Below are 16623 nucleotides of genomic sequence, written 5' to 3' on the forward strand. Positions count from 1 at the left end.
CATTCTGGTGATCAGACCACACTTAGACTATTGTTCTCAAATTTGGTCCCAAGGATGTGAAGGGGATAAATTAACTGTGGAAAGGGTACAGAGGTGGATAACAAAGATGGTTTCAGGACTGTACAATGTTAGTTATGAGGATCGGCTGAGGGAATGTGGACTGCAGAGTTTGATAGATAGAAGAAGGAGAGGTGAGATGATTGAGACTCTTAAACTGTTGAGAGGTGGTTACAAGATTGACACTGGGGAGTTCTTTCGCTTGGTTGAACGGCAGGAAGGAGTGATGAACGAAGGGCTATCCCTGGAAGTTGTGAGCAAGCGGATGAGGAGTGGTTTCTTTGCATGGAGGGTGGTTGAACCGTGGAATGCGTTGCCTGATAGAGTGGTGAGAGCGAGAACAGTCAAGGAGTGGTATGATAGACTTTGTTTCCTAGGAAGGACCTCCCACGATGGGTCTTGATAGACTTTGTGTTTCCCCCTCCTACTGGCCACATAGCTAAATAATTCCCTAGGATTTTCCTTGGATCAAATGGCCAATCTTTTCTCATATTCCAGTTTCGCCTAGATGGAAGAAAACTAACGTGCTATTTAGAAGTCGTTACAGATCCGAAAGAATATTTTTTGAGTCAGCCATGGCTACGATGAATTCTCCTAACCTGAACAAATATGGTTGCATTAATTTGCCAAAAATTTTGGAGACTGTTGTCTTAAGAGTAACTCCCAAAGTGCAGAACAGTCTGCTGTATTATCGTCACCAAGTCTGCAAATTGTTGGTAGAGTGGTGAACATAAATACAGATGACGAGAAGGGTGGCATCCGATTGCAAAACAATTTACAAAACTTCGAACGGAAATAGTTGCACATACTCCCTAGGAAATTAAAAATATCAGATCTATAAATCAAAGAATATTTTAATTATTAAATTTAAATAAAATATTTATAGTTACTAAAATTAGATTCCCTGTATTTGTTGTATAATTCTGGACATATTTAACAATTAACGGCTTAGCAGAAAAATAAAACTTTAATTTTATGCAAATATTGTTGCAGACTGTAAAATAATGAAAAGTATGATGGCTTACATCAATTCAGTTTCTTCAGAAAATATTTTCTGAAGAACATTTTATTTTAAGTGTTATTCCTTTGGGTAGGGATAACGATATACTACAATATATTCATATATTCTGTATTTGTAATGTTCAACCTTTTAGGGCATGAGGCTGGATTTCAGGCAAAAAAAGTCTTTGCATACACTTTATCCGTGTCCAAAATTCTGAGGGAAGTTAGCGCAGATAAAATATGGCATTAAAATGCATAATTATAAAAAGCACGATATATTCTCGGATTCATAAAAATTATTTTTTTTAAGAAGTCAAAGTTTAACTATATAGTAATTACTATAATTATGTTCCAAGAACGCATATATCAATTGAATGTTTATTGTTATATATCTGAAAGAAAGTTTGAAAACTTGGTTCCAAAGATGATACACTAATTCACATAAACAGTGAAAATGATCGTCTGCTATCCCATGTCTAGTTTCCCATTTGTTCATTTATATAAGAAAATGTTTGCTCTCAAAATGCATAGGAGAAATTAGAAATCTGTTGGTTTTTCTTCCACTGCTGGAAGTTGCAGTCTTTAGGGAAGAAGAGTGAGGAAAGCCGTTCATGCTCTTCTGTTCCAAAGTATAAAATGAAAAGACGAAAAGATGCCAGTTCGTTAGGTTTCAAGTGGAGAGAGAGAGAGAGAGTATACGTTGATAGCTACTGTTCGTGTACGGGCTTAACAGAAAATGGAGGAATATGAAGGAACGATTATGTTGACCAGTTATGCAGAACAGCCTGCATGAAAATCAGCAAGGAAAAGCCATAGGTAGAATCAGAACATAAATGAGAAAAATAGTGGAATTAATCTGTGAAACAGCGTTGTCAGTTAATGGGATTGACCTTTTGAACAACATCAACACTTTTAGGCAGGTTTTGGGGCACTACCAGAATGTGTCCAAGGTTGAGAGGATTTATGAGTTAATAAATGTTTTAATGCTTTTTTCATTACCAAAGGAAGTAGAGTTGCACTGTTTTAGCCATGACTTAAAAAAAAAAAAAAAAAACAGTAGGCAGCAGGCTTAAACCTCTTACTCTTGCCCAAGTCGGATGCATTTCTGTGCTAGACAAAATGTTCCAAATCTCTTGCAGAATTTATTTGCATGAACTCGTGTATGCATCCTCTGTTGTCCAATTCTTATCGGTTATGAAATTAAACATTCTAGTAAAAGTTTTTCTTGTGAAAGATATTAAATTTTTTTTTCTTGCACTAAAGATCGACTAACTCTGGAACTGATTAAAAAGAAAGTTCAGTTCTACAATTCTGCTGGAATCGAATTTAAAATTTTCTTCTGCAAACATAACATCATAAAAGATACCAAGAAGCTATGCGGGACACTTCGAAATCTAATTAATTAGGAAATTCGAAAAACGAAATCTATCCTACGTGAATTTAGTAAATGCTGTTTTATTTTTCAATAGTATTTACCAAACCCGACAACATATCTATGGCTGTGATTTTCAAATGGTTCAGTGTTGTCATGACTACCATTACAAGTAGACTTTCAGACCTCCTTCCTTTTCCCAAAGGGTGTTGACAGAAATACTACAGTTATGCCATTTGGAATCTACCAAATTGTTTATTAGAAAATGCGGTTCTATTTTTAAATAAATAATTTTTTAAATCCATCCCACGAAAGGTTATAACACAATAGGTGATCAAACATACTTTTTCACACACTTCATGCACCAATAAGCACCGTTGATTTCTTACAAAAGTTGCAAATCATCTACCGTCTAAGAACAGTAACGCAACGAACTTTCACAGAGTGCAGAATAAGGATTTGATTTTTTTTTCTTAAAGCTCAAATTTCTGTTAACTTTTCTTTATCATTAATTATTGTAGAACCATTATTATGTTTCTAGTTATTCTTTGTGCACCTTTCTTTTCGGGAGTAGTTTCCAAACAGGAGAAAGGACTAGAATTTCACTGCTATAATATGATAATCTCTTATCCACAATGAGGATTCACACATTTACTTTGCCAGAATTGGTTGACATGGCCCTTTGTGTGCCAGAGAAGGGGTCAGTCAACTTTAACATTCTCCATACAATCCTTCATTCTTTTATTGAGGAACTCGGTCTACAGAACGTTAAACCATGGTGTAATATGGATCATCCAATTGTCATGAAGTCTGCTATGCTCCACTCACGCGCAAGAAAGTATAAAATGGATTCCAGAAAGACGAAATCAGAGCGAGATATTGAATTCATGGAAGAAGGAGTTTTTGATGAAGATTTTGACGAAGACAGGATGCCTACTCCGATAACACGATATGCAGAACGCCGATCCAGTGCAAGGGCTTCTGAAGGCAGACGGGTATCATCAGAAGCTGCAGAGCCTTCGCAAGAGTCTACTGCAGAAGAAATCTTAGAAACTGAGCAAGAGCTTGCTGAAGAAGTCATGGAACATGAACCAGAGCTTGCTGAAGAAGTCATGGAACCTGAACAAGAGCTTGCTGAAGAAGTCATGGAACCTGAACAAGAGCTTGCTGAAGAAGTCATGGAACCTGAACAAGAGCTTGCTGAAAAAGTCATGGAACCTGAACAAGAGCCTGCTGATGAAATCGAGCCACCAGAGCCAAGTGAAGAAGAAGAAGCAAAGCCTACTGAAGAAACTGAACAACAGATTGCCGAAGGAGAACCTTCTAGTGAAGGAAAAGAAGAGGCAGAACAGGTTGAAAGAGAAGCTGAACCACAGCCACCTGAAGGAGAAGGTGAATCACAAGTCGAAAGAGAAGGCCAGTTACCCTCAGAAGAAGAAAAATCAGAAATGTCACAAAAGGACTCCAAAGCACCTTTAGATCCAGGTTATGAAGCTATTCGTTCTGCTGCAAAGAAAAAAGGATCTATGACGCAAAGAGCAACACTGATTACTGAGATGTGGCAAGCTACCAATGTAAACAAAAGATTAGATGCATTAGAAGAAGGATTCTATAAGGTATGCATTCCGTTCTTTTTAAAAGTTAAATTAAAAAGTTAGTGTTAAATCTAATGATGTTTTTTTTTAAACAAGTTTTTCCACATGAAGACATTCGGTATGAAAAAAAAAACAGCTTTTTCATACCAAGAGTCATCTGTAACGGCTTGAAATATATTCGAAAAGGCAATAATGGATGCTGATTATTGATGTAAATTCCCACTAAGGAGTTCACTTTATCAACTTCTTCTTTTCAATCATATAATTATTAATCTCGTGATTTATAATAATTAGGCGATTGGAAAGAAGGAGTGCTCTCTTGATAATAAGTGACACTTAAACACCTAATTTTTCTGACATTAAGTCCAGTTAAGTAAATTTGTATTTGATTCTACAATTCTACACGGAGTTCTTATATAGAGAGTTCTTATATTAAGCGTCTCCGTAGCGCAATTGGAACAACGACGGTACATTGCGCCCTTCGAGTGGAAAAGACCTGAGTTCGAAGGGCGCAATGTATCGGTTCTCGTCGAGACGAGAGGAATCTTTATATGGGCTTTTTTTTTTTTTTTTCAGTTGAAGGTGAGTTAGCCAATCTCATATGGAGGCAGCAGGGTTTTTGTTCCCGGAAACCCGGGTTTTTCATCCCACACGTACAGGCAAATCGGCCATCAGAACACACGCAATTTACAGACAAAAAATACTGTTGTTGGTAGCGATGGGTAGATGGCGTTGATTGAGATAATTAAATAGTAGGGAGGACAGTGAGATGTGTATAGCGGAGTAGAGTGCCCTCCCTTGATGAGTCCTTCGTTGGACTCCTTTGAGGTGTCGCGTAATAATAATCAGGGCGGACCTTCTCTATAAAGGAGCCCCAGTGCAAGAAACCTTTTGGGACCCTAAAATATTTTTCAAAGGTAAAAATTAAAGGATTCGAGATAAACGTATTGTAAAACCTCTTACCTGCAAATGATTTTGGCACAGGAAAACAAAAAAAAAAAAAAAAGCACATTCGAAATATAATACGTTTCCGCAAATGTGTACCGACTGTGCCCACTCGATCGTGGGGCCCGGGTGCATTGTACTCACAGTAACCCCCCCGAGATGGCCGGCCCTGACAATAATAATAATGTATCGTTGATAGCATGATATAACAAGGAACAAATGTGACTTGTTCCCATTATTATATTCATCACTATTATTTGAATTGATATTAATATTAAAGAAACTTTATACAAATAAATAATACATTTCACACTTAGGTTGGTCGATTGGTAGAGCCTCTGCTACTAATGGCTCACGAAAAAAGTTAAGCAAGTTTGAGTGCGGTTAGTAGTTGGAAGGGATTATTGTTCGATGCTGTTGGCACACTCTCCCTCAATGAAACTTTGGATTCCCTGGAGGTGTCTAATAATAATTTATTTTTTGTTTTTTCATTACTCTTAGAATGCACATGCACATTGACGAATACACACTCCATAGTATATATTCGCAAAACATTGGCAGAAAATGGTAATTTCCAAATAGTAATCCAGTCTTTTTTTTTAATTGTTTTAGTTGTATAACCCAACTACATTTTGACTCTGAACCCCCCCCCCCCCCATAATATATGACTGGAATAAGCATGTTCGACTGACACCTCTATTTCTTGGTTTGCATTGCCGGCTTAACTAGGAGATTTCTATATATGAAGAAAAACCTGCAGTTAACCTATGATGATGTTTTTTTACTAGAAAAATTGAGGTTTGGGAAACATCAATGGGACACTGCATACTCTATGGGAGGAGTTATACTGGAGGAAGTAGGGGAGACAAGAGATCTGGGGTTGATGATTGATAGAAACCTGAAATTTAGGGGACATATTGCGAAGGTAACACAGAGGATTGCTGCAATAATGAGAAGGACACTGACCTGCAGAGATTAAACAGTTATCATTCCGTTGTATAAGACCCAGATCAGACCACACTTGGACTATTGTTCTCAGATTTGGTCCCCAGGATTTGAAGGGGATAAATTAACTGTGGAAAAGGTACAAAGGCAGATAACAAAGATGGTTTCAGGACTGTACAATGTTAGTTATGAGGAGGATCGGCTGAGGGAATGTGGACTGCAGAGTTTGGTGGAATTTCTAGAGAGAAATTCCACTGAGACTTTTAAACTGTTGAGAGGTAGTTACAGGGTTAACACTGGGGAGCTCTTTTGCTTGGTTGAACAGCGGGAAGGAGTGATGGCAAGAGGCCATCCCTGGAAGTTACGAAAGGAATCTGTGAGCAAGAGGGTGAGGAGTGGTTTCTTTGCATGGAGGGTGGTTGAACCATGGAATGCATTGCCTAATGGAGTGGTGAGAGCGAGAACGGTCAATGAGTTCAAGGAGTGGTATGATAGACTTTGTGTTTCTTGGGGGGGGGACCTTCTCTCGATGAGTCTTGATAGACTTTGTGTTTCTTAGGAAGGACCTCCCACGATGAGTCTTTTGACTCCATGGAGGCCTGAATAATAATAATAATAATAATAATAATAAATTTATGAAAAAGATTACTTCAAACAGAAATTATTTTAAGTATATTTTTAAGAAATTGTTGCGAATTGCGAAGCTTTGCGTTATGGTTGATTAACTGGTTGTTCTAATTCCGGTGTACGTTGACAGAATGCCCCCCACTTCCAGATTTGATACTAAGTGCCTTATCAAGTTTCCAATAATTTTAGTTGCTAAATGTCATTTTGAGAAACTCTCTAGATCAAGGTTATCAATACCTCGATCTAAGGGACCACATATAACTACTTTTTGGATCTGAGAAATGAAAATTCTATTTTCTGAAAAGAAAAAACTTCGCTACGCTATTAATAAATTGGCTAATTCGCCTTCGTTTATTTCATTTTTCTTTTACGAGCATTACATTTCGTTTGAACTAATTTATATCTTTTGTGACTTTTTGCATATAACAAAGCGTATTAAATAAATATAATGCGCCGTATACTGTATAACAAAATCAGCGCCTGCATCATTTCCCCCCCATTTCAATTTGCATACCTTTCATAATGCAGCCAAAACAAAGTGCTTGAAAGGTGCATGCATTTTGGCTGGAAAGACCCGAACGAATCCGATTCGAAGGACATTTATAAAGACTTTTCAAGTAGAAATAAGATATTCGGTCACTTTTCGTTCCCTCCTTCTTTTCTTCTCCTGGAAAGTTGCGCTTATACCACTGAAAAAATAGCCAAACTGAGGGAGAATAGCTAATAGATATATTACACGTAGCTCACTGTACCTTACATAAAAACACAACTTCAAAAACGCAACAGTCGTCGATGCTGGTCTAAAGTTATCAATTTCATGGGAGGAGAGCGTGGCAGAAGATTGCCGCCATCTTGTGGTCCCTAACCCTATACATTTTTGCTCGAAATAGTGTGAGATCTATGATCGATTTTCTTGAGTTGTGGATAACTGGATGAAAAAAAAAAAAAAAAATCTCCTAGAAGTTCCTCTAGTCGCCCAACTGGAATCGAACTTATAACCATTTACTTCTACAGCCTAGTATTATGAAAGCAAACACCATGTCAACAGATTATACAGCTCTCCCATTATTAAATTTTAATTTCCAGAAATCATTTGATATTTGCGATATTCAACAAATTAAAAAATAATGATAATAAGTTAATTTCAACCAAAAGACCTGTATATCTCATGGTAACTTCAATGACGCTGCAGAAGCAAAGACCTTACAGGTGCGATCAGTGGTGGCGCTAGGGTCTTTGCCACCCACATGCAATTTCTATCTAAACGCCCGTGTAATGATCCGGGCATATGTGTGTGCCCTGGCGCCCCCCCCCCCTTCGTAGCTGCACCTGCATGCACTGCATGCTCTGAATGCCCACTTCCGCTGGCCCTGCGTGCAATTATAGCTGGTCGATAACCTTATTGGTTCAATTCTAGAGTTAGCATTGGCAAGTAGTTTTCATTTTATTTTTCCTCTTCTCCTCTTTGAAGTACAGATTTTCAATCCCTCAACTAAGTAAAATAAACTGTAGAACACACACACGAATAGATACAAATAAAGGTTGGTCGATTGGTAGAGCCTCTGCTACTAATGGCTTGCGAAAAGTTAAGCAAGGTTAGTAGTTGGAAGGGAACCACTTGTTCGATGCTGTTGGCACACTCTCCCTCGATGAGTCTTTGGACCTCCTGGAGGTATCACATAATAATATTACTAGTTACGATTAGGAACATTACTTCCTGTCTGAACATGTTCAGGAGTGCACACCCAGGAATGCAGTACTAAAATAAAATAAAATAAGTGGCAAAGCTTGAAGAGGTCGTATTCAACTAACCCAACTCTATGCCATGCTAGTTCTCCCCCCCCCTCCGTGTTGCTTATAAATTCTTAAAAATATATGAAAAAGTGTATAGCATAATAATAATGATAATAATTATCATTATTACAGGCAACTCTATGAAGTCCTTAGACTCATTGAGGGAGGCCCTAAACATTATGTCAAGAACAACTATTCAGCATTCACACAGTATCTATCATACTTTGCTTTGAACTCATTTGCAAGCATTGCACTCATAACAAACTCTAGCAGCTAATTCCACACATTCACCACTCTCCAAGTAAAATACCTAGTTCTAACACCCTTGCTAACTACACTCTTGCTCAGTTTCCATGGATGACCCCTAGTTAGGGTTACCATATGTCAGAATTTATGCGGACATGTCCGCATTTTGACCAAGGAAAGAAATAGACTCACCATAGAATCTGTGAAAGGACTTGCTATAGTTAAATTTAATTACAGACATTTTACATGTAAAAATATGTTCGACTATTTGTGTCAAAACAAAGAACTGCTAAAGAAAATCAGGTTTAGTGAAAAATATGCATGGGCTGCAACAATGCATAATCTCCATGCCCATCCAGGGCGAGCAAACTGCTCGTGGGTGTCAGCATTTTGGCATTTTAGAATATGGTAACCCTATCCCTAGTTCTCCCACCACCAATACATGACAGTTTCAAATAATATTTTTGCAATATTAATATTATAACATTTGCTTGTTGTTGCTAAAGGAAATCCAAATATTAATTATTATATGAATGCCTCTGTAGCGCAATTGGAAGAACACAATTCTCGTCATGACGGGAGGAATCTTCATATGTTTTTTTTTTTTTTTTTTTTAAATTGAAGGTGAGTTAGCTGATCTTATATGGTAGCAGGGTTTTTCTTCCGGCATACAGACAATTCAACCTTCAAGACAAGCAGTTTACAGGCAAAACATGCTGGTGGTGGTGGAGGTGGGCAGTAAATGGTGTTGATGTAGATGTTGGAGATGGATGGAAGTGGTGCAGACAGAGAGTTGTAGAGTAGGTGCCCTCCCTCAGTGAGTCTGGATTCCTTGGAGGTGTCACAAAATAATAATAATATATTTAAGATTTTAAAAAAATCTGTCGAAGAGAGAGAGAGAGAAGTACCAGAGCACAAATCTCATGCACTTCGACCCACTATACCTCTGACACTCCAACTGAAAGCCGATGCTGATAAGAGGCAGTAGAAGCTTGCTGCCTATTAATTTCTAAAAAAAAAAAAAAAGTCCAGAAGAGTCTCCATAAGTCAGTTGGTATCGACAATGCCTTTCGGTTTGGAAACACCTAGGTTTGAACCCAGTCTAGGACATGAAAAACCTTTATCAGAGATTTCTTCCAACTGAAAGTGAGCTAGCCTGTCTCATATGGAGGTGAAAGAACTTTTCCCTGTAAATCCTTTCTTTCCCATAAACTTGGGTTTTATCATCCTACAAAAAACAGGCAAACCGATCTGAGGAATACTACACAGTTTACAGACATAACAGACAATTCAGATAGCATTAATAGCCTTATCATAAGATCTAATCAGGTTTCTCAAGTTCCTTGGCCACGACAGGTCTTTGAGCCTAACATGAAAAAGAAAGATGGGAATGGGAGTGCTCTTCTTAGAGAGAGTGAAAAGTGTTAGATGATTTATTTAAGTCCAACTTTATTTAAGTCTATGAGATGAGAATTAGGAAAAGTGTTGCTTTCTTGTTAGAACTTCAAAATATGCACTTCAGTTAAAAATCAGAGTACTTTAATACAATACAAAAATTAACAAAAGGACACATGCTGTCTTACAAACAGAAATTCATTTATGTGTTTAATATGCTATCACACAGAGATTCGTTCTTTCATCTTTTGTGCTTCCTTCTGACTATACTAGTGGCCAAAGTTGTGGAAACCTTTTGGAAAAAGTGTATTTTTGAGGTTTGATGGCTCATAACACCAATTTTTTTGGTCTAATGCCATAAAATTATATATCAATGGAAAGATAATTCGATCAAGAATATAATGCAACAAAGTTTGCTTCAATTATCTGTATTCTATGAAAAGTTATAGCCAAATAACCATAAAAAAGAAACACAACTTGCTTAGTTTGACATATGTAGCTTTCCTTCATTTGAATGTAGCCAATGAGCATGAGTGTTTAGAGGGCCAATCAGGTGTCATCTTGTTTTGGCAATGAGTCAATAAGGTCACAGTAGGATTCAGCTATTGATGTCATGTATTAGAGTTGAGAGGAGGACATTTGTCAGTGTGTTATGTGATTGCTATCAAGTTGGTTGGTTTTTTTTGTTTTGTTTTCTTTCATTTAGTGAGCTTGTAAAACGTAATAAAATTAAAGAAATGGCACAAAGAGTTGACTGGTCACCCAGAAAGCAATGTAAAATAGTACCATTAAGTGAACAAGGCTACAGTTATGAAAAAATTAGAAGAAAAATTGGTGGAAACTTAACCAAAGGTGGCATTTCTAAATTTTTGAAGAGGTATAAGGAGACTCAGTCACTACAAAACCAGACTATTAAAGGCAGGAAAAGGTGCACAACAGCAAGTGATGATAGAACAATTGAGAGACTGTGCCTACATGATAGAATAAAATCATCTGGGTATACAAGATAAAATGGCGCAATACAATATGAAGTTGAATGCAAGGACTGTTCAGCACAGACTGCAGGAATTTGGTCTAAATGCTAGAATTCCACAAAAAAAGCCATTTTTATCTCTCAAACAAAGGTTGAAAAGATTAAAATGGGCTAAAAACCCATGTTAATTGGACAGCAGAACAATGGGACAGTGTGATTTGGAGTGATGAGACCAAAATCTCCCTGTTTGCTAGTGAGAAGAAGAAGAATCGGAAAAGATTTGCATCCTGATTGCATTACACCTACCGTGAAACACCCACTTAGTGTTATGATCTGGGGTTGTATGACATCAAAAGGTGTGGACAGAATTTTCGTGATTAATGGGAATATAAATGCCCCAAAATACATAAATGAAATACTTGATTCCAAACTGAAGCCGTCCACACATGAACTTTTCCAAGATAATGAAGCATTTATATTTCAACAGGATTCAGCTCCATGTCATGTTGCTGCTGTGTGCAAAAAGTGGTTTCAAGATAATCATATTCCACTTCTGGAATGGCCTGGGAATAGCCCAGACCTTAACCCAATCAAAAATCTATGAAGCCGACTAAAGAAACTTGTTAGTCAGAAGCAACCTACCAATAAAATCCAATTAATAGAAGCAATAATTCAATCTTGGTTTCACATTATAACAACTGCTGAATTAAAAAACTTGGTTCACTCCATGGGAAAGCGTTGCAAGGCCGTAATTAATGCTAAAGGTTACCCAACTAAGTAATAACTCACATTGTGAGAATTTTTGTATATCTCATTTTTTCTATGTGTTTCACTTTTCTTCTTTATAACTGCTGTTCTAATAAAAATCCTTCATAAAAGTTATTACTAAAAAAAAAAGTGGTGTTATGAGCCATCAAACCTCAGAAATACACTTTTTCTAAAAGGTTTTCACAATTTTGGCCACTAGTGTACATTTCTGGTAACACACAATGCTGAACTTATTTTCACTGTCTCTAAGTATCTCAAAGCCAGGTATTGTGCTTTCATTCCATAAAGGAAGTCCACTGTTATTAGCAGTGAACCCTAAGCAAGAGTTCTCCAAATTATGACCTCCACGCTTTGAGAAGAAACATTTAAAACTATGTAAAATGGAAGCAGTCATATAATAAGTTTAGTTTAATCCTTTATCCAAGTGTGAGCAAAGAAAGTTTGCGCATGAAAGTATCTTCAGGACTGAGGTAAGGTAGTGCAACACCAGGCAACTCGTTACAAAGGTGGAGAAAGCTCTCATTACTCTCATTACTCTCATTATGGTGTTGCACTACCTTACCCCAGTCCTGAAGATACTTTCAGGTGTAAACTTTGTTTGCTCACACTTGGATAAAGGATTAAACTAAACTTATTATAGTCTAACCAAGTGAAAAATAAACTCTCAACATCTTTCTCTGAATCTGGAGTAATTTAATAATAAGGTTGCGCACCCTTTGGCAACTCCTATAGGTTTGGATGACCTCTCATTGCTTCTGCCTTTGTATCTCCACTACTGGGCCTGGCTCCCACTGACGAAACCTCAATAAAGGTCGAAACCAGTATGGGTCGTGGCCCTTGCCTTAATGCATAGCATTACACATATCTGCAAGGAGATATGCTTTGCATTATGGGAGATACTGAGATAGGAGTAATGAGATCTTTCTCCACCTTTGCAACGAGTTGCCTGGTGTTGCACTACCTTACTCCAGTCCTGAAGATACTTTCAGGCGCAAACTTTGTTTGTTCACACTTGGATAAAGGATTAAACTAAACTTATTATAGTCTAACCAAGTGAAAAATAAACTCTGGAAGCAGTCATATTCTATTTAAATTGTTAATTACAACCAGTTTTAAAACTGACACATAATTTCGTCTTCATTCAGTTGTCATTTAATTGACAACCTGGCCTACTTGTTAAAATGTTTAGATGCTTCTGGTTTAGGACATCCCAGATACCCATCAAGCCTTATTTTAAAACATGCAATATAATTCAAGAAGAAATTTTCTTCATGCCACTTAATGAGTTTTATCATATAGTATAACACCAAATATTTATCATAAAGTCTCACACCAAATAGCCTCATTTGAGGCTATTTGGTGTGAGATCGAGACTGGCAGAACAAAATATACAGTTGGGTGCTGCTATAGACCAGGTGATGGAATAGATGGTGGAGATAGTATGCATAAACAAATTGATGAAATGAGTGGAAGGAGGGTAATTATTATGGGGGATTTCAACTATAGTAACATTTATTGGAAGGAGGAGAGAACACACGTGAGGAAGGAAATGGATTTTATTCAATTATTAAGGGATAACTATCTGAGACAGCATGTAATTGAAAATACTAGGGGTGTGAGAGTGTTGACCTGGTAATAGCATCTGAGAATTTGACTGTAATGAATATGACCATGTTACCACCTATTGGTGAGAGTGATCATAACGTCTTGACCTGGGAGATGACTAAAGGTGTGGAATTTTCAATTAAGACAGGGTATATGTGGTATACCCTGTCTTAATACATGATATACCATGCTGGCAAGTATGATGCGCTTAGGAGATTGCTTGGATCAGTGCCATGGCATGTAAAACTGCAAGGGCTGGATGTCGATAGAGCATAGGAAGTGGTCAAGGAGCATTTACAGGAGGTTATGGCTGATTGTATACCTAGAGTCAGAATAGTAAAACAAGTAGGGGTTAAATGGATGAATAACACCATTAAGCTTGAGCTGCAAAAAAAAGAAACAACTGTGGAGGGAATTTAAAGAAAGAGGTGACCTGTAGGCACACGGACGGTATGAAGTGCAGGCCAGAAGGGTAACGAGTGTGGTAAGCAGATTATGAAAGGAAACTAGCTATGCAAGCTAAAGAGAATCCCAAACAGTTCTTTCAATATGCTGCAAGCAAAAAAAAACTACATGGCAAAATGATTTTAAGGAATGATGATGGAGGAGGTCACTGAATCAGTTGATATAGTGGAATTACTGAGCGAGCACTTTGCAAGAGTATATCATCCAGGTGATGACATTGAAAAAATGAAGGAACCATTAGTTTATATGGGAATTGTGATGAATGAAGTGGAGGTGAATAGTCTATTACAGAACCTTATTGTGAATACATCTGTGGGATTGGATGGTATACCGGCACGGGTCTTAGGTGAAGCGGCTAAAGAATTATCAGTGCCCTTGACCATATTGTTTAATCTGAGTCTCGGGTCTGGTTTAGTCCCAAAGGTGTGAAAAGAGGGGAAAATAGTTCCACTGCATAAAGGAGGATCCAAGACTACTGTTGCAAATTACCGACTGATCAGCATATCAGGAGTCGTTGTCAAGGTCTTGGAGAAAGTAGTCAAGGGAAAAATACAGGAATGGATTGATGAAAATGAGATACTGTACAGGGGACAGCATTGTTTTGTGAAGGGTAGATCATGCCTCAGTAACTTGCTCAAGTTTTATAACACAGTGACGGCTGAACTGGATAAGGGTAATGGGTTTACAGTGATACTGCTGGACCTGGCTAAGACATCTGACAGGATACCACATGGAATTCTAATCCGTAAACTACAACATATGGGAATGGATATAGGGTTGGTGAGATGGATAGGTGGGTGGTTGATGGAGAGATATCAGAGAGTAGTTTATTCAGGAGTAGAGTCCAAAAGACAGCCTGTGACTAGTGGTGTGCCACAGAGTTCTGTTCTTGGACCACTGCTGTTTAATTTGTTCATTAACGATATAGGGAAGGATCTAAGAGGAAAAGTTCATTTGTTCGCTGATGATGCAAAGTTGGGTAGGGCAATTGTGAATGCAGATGTCAAAATCTTGCAGGACGACTTGGATAGATTTGAGTTCTGGGCTAAGGAGAATGGATGTCAATTTAATGTGACAAAATGTAAGGTTATGCATTTTGGGGTGAAAAGATTAGCAGCAGTATACCACATTAGTGGAACTGCACTCCAGGAGATTGATGAGGCCAGGGACTTGGGAGTGTTGGTGGATAGGGAGATGAAGTTTAGGGGACACATTGCAAAAGTAGCTAAATCAGCACATCAACTCACTTGGTTGTTGAAAAATACTTTGACGAGCAGAGACAAGCAAGTTATTTTACCTCTGTACCGAACCTTGATAAGACTTCATCTCGACTACTGTGCCCAGATTTGGTGACCTAGGTTTCTTCTTGATGGGGAGGAGGTGGAGAGGATCCAGAGGCGAGTGACCAAGATGATAGCAGGTCTATGGAATGAACCTTATGAGAACAGGTTGAAGATTTGTGGGTTGCAGAAATTAGTTGATAGGTAGAAAAGGGGAGATATGATTGAGACATTCAAATTGCTAAAGGGTTTCTATAGGATTAATTCAGAGGATATTTTTGAGATCAGGACTGGTGATGGGAGAACTAGGGGACACCTATGGAAGCTGGGCAAGAGTGTGGTTAGCAAGGGTGTTAGAGCTGGGTTCTTTACTTTTAGAGTGGTAAATGAGTGGAATAAGCTGCCAGAGTCTGTTGTGGGTGCTATGATGGTGAGTGAGTTCAAGGCAAGGTATGATAGACACTGTGAGAATGTTATATAGTTGTGTGGACATGATGTTTAGGGCCTCCCTCGATGCGTCTAAGGACTCCCTGGAGTCACCCGTAATAATAATAATAATAATAATAATAACCACAAAATACAATGCTTCCACAAAACAATCCAGGCATTGTAAATGCAAATATTTATTTATTTTTATTTTTTAAATTAAGATATATCAGAAATAAAAGATTGTTAATTGACAGTTTGGAGTAATCAAAATATATTTGTTTTTGTAATCATAATATTATTAAGTAGACTGTCTTTATTTGTCGTTTATAGTTATCTGACTTATTGGACCATATGTTGAATGAAGTAGATACACACAGTGAAACTGTAAGTACCTGAATAGCAATCACATCTATTTTGAAACTATTTTAATACAAATATAGTACCATACTATTTGAATTTTCACACTGGATTTAAACATGGCTTAAGCAATTTTTAAAAAAATTTCCATGATTTGTTGTTTAGTTCTAGTTTTTCCCAACTCTTTTACAATGATGTAGTGCAGTTACATAGCCCTTAAAAAATTGTCTGTTTTCATTAATTCATTTTTTTAATATATATATCAACCACATATGCAAAAGGTCCTAAAACCAATAACACAAACAGTGGCATGTATGTAGGAGCAAGTGGTTAAGTGGAAAAAAAAAAAGAATCTGTTATTGAGTTTCTTAAGAGTTAGTAGATTAAGAGCAGTGCATTCACTGGTGAATGCAACCCCTTTCTTATACCTCACAGACATGCCATAAAAAATGCTATTTCAAAGAACAGAGGTACACAGGATGTAGAAAGACGAGAAGTTTTCAATACATTTGAAGTTTGAATTATGTGTGAATGTTTACAAGTGAATGCACCTTGTAAAAAGACTATGCAAAAAATAAAGTGTCAGTGAGAAAGTGATTGGAGGGAGTCTTTTGAAAGGGATCGTCTATTAAGCAGATTGCTCTCTTCTAGATACCACTGAGTATTCTTAGAGAGTTTTTAGTGCACCACCCAAATATCAGAATAATATCATAAGGTCATGCAGATTTGGGATTTATAAAGTATTATGAGTTTTTCAAGAGGGAAGTA

General features: G+C 37.5%; 1 protein-coding gene across 1 annotated transcript in view; it reads left to right on the plus strand.

Annotated features, from left to right (window-relative positions):
* LOC150110201 (neuroguidin) overlaps positions 1–15882 on the plus strand; it is a 176128-nt gene extending 160246 nt beyond the window's left edge. Inside the window, exon 13 of the mRNA XM_090392175.1 lies at positions 15829–15882. Coding sequence (XP_090248301.1) covers positions 15829–15836 — 8 coding nt within the window. The 3' untranslated portion in view covers positions 15837–15882. The remainder of the gene's footprint in view (positions 1–15828) is intronic.
* Positions 15883–16623: the final 741 nt, after the last annotated feature.

The sequence above is a fragment of the Typopeltis vanoorti genome, chromosome 1, assembly GCF_054136105.1.
Source record: "Typopeltis vanoorti isolate ZY-2024b chromosome 1, IOZ_Tvanoo_1.0, whole genome shotgun sequence".
NCBI classification, from domain to species: Eukaryota; Metazoa; Arthropoda; class Arachnida; order Uropygi; family Thelyphonidae; genus Typopeltis; species Typopeltis vanoorti.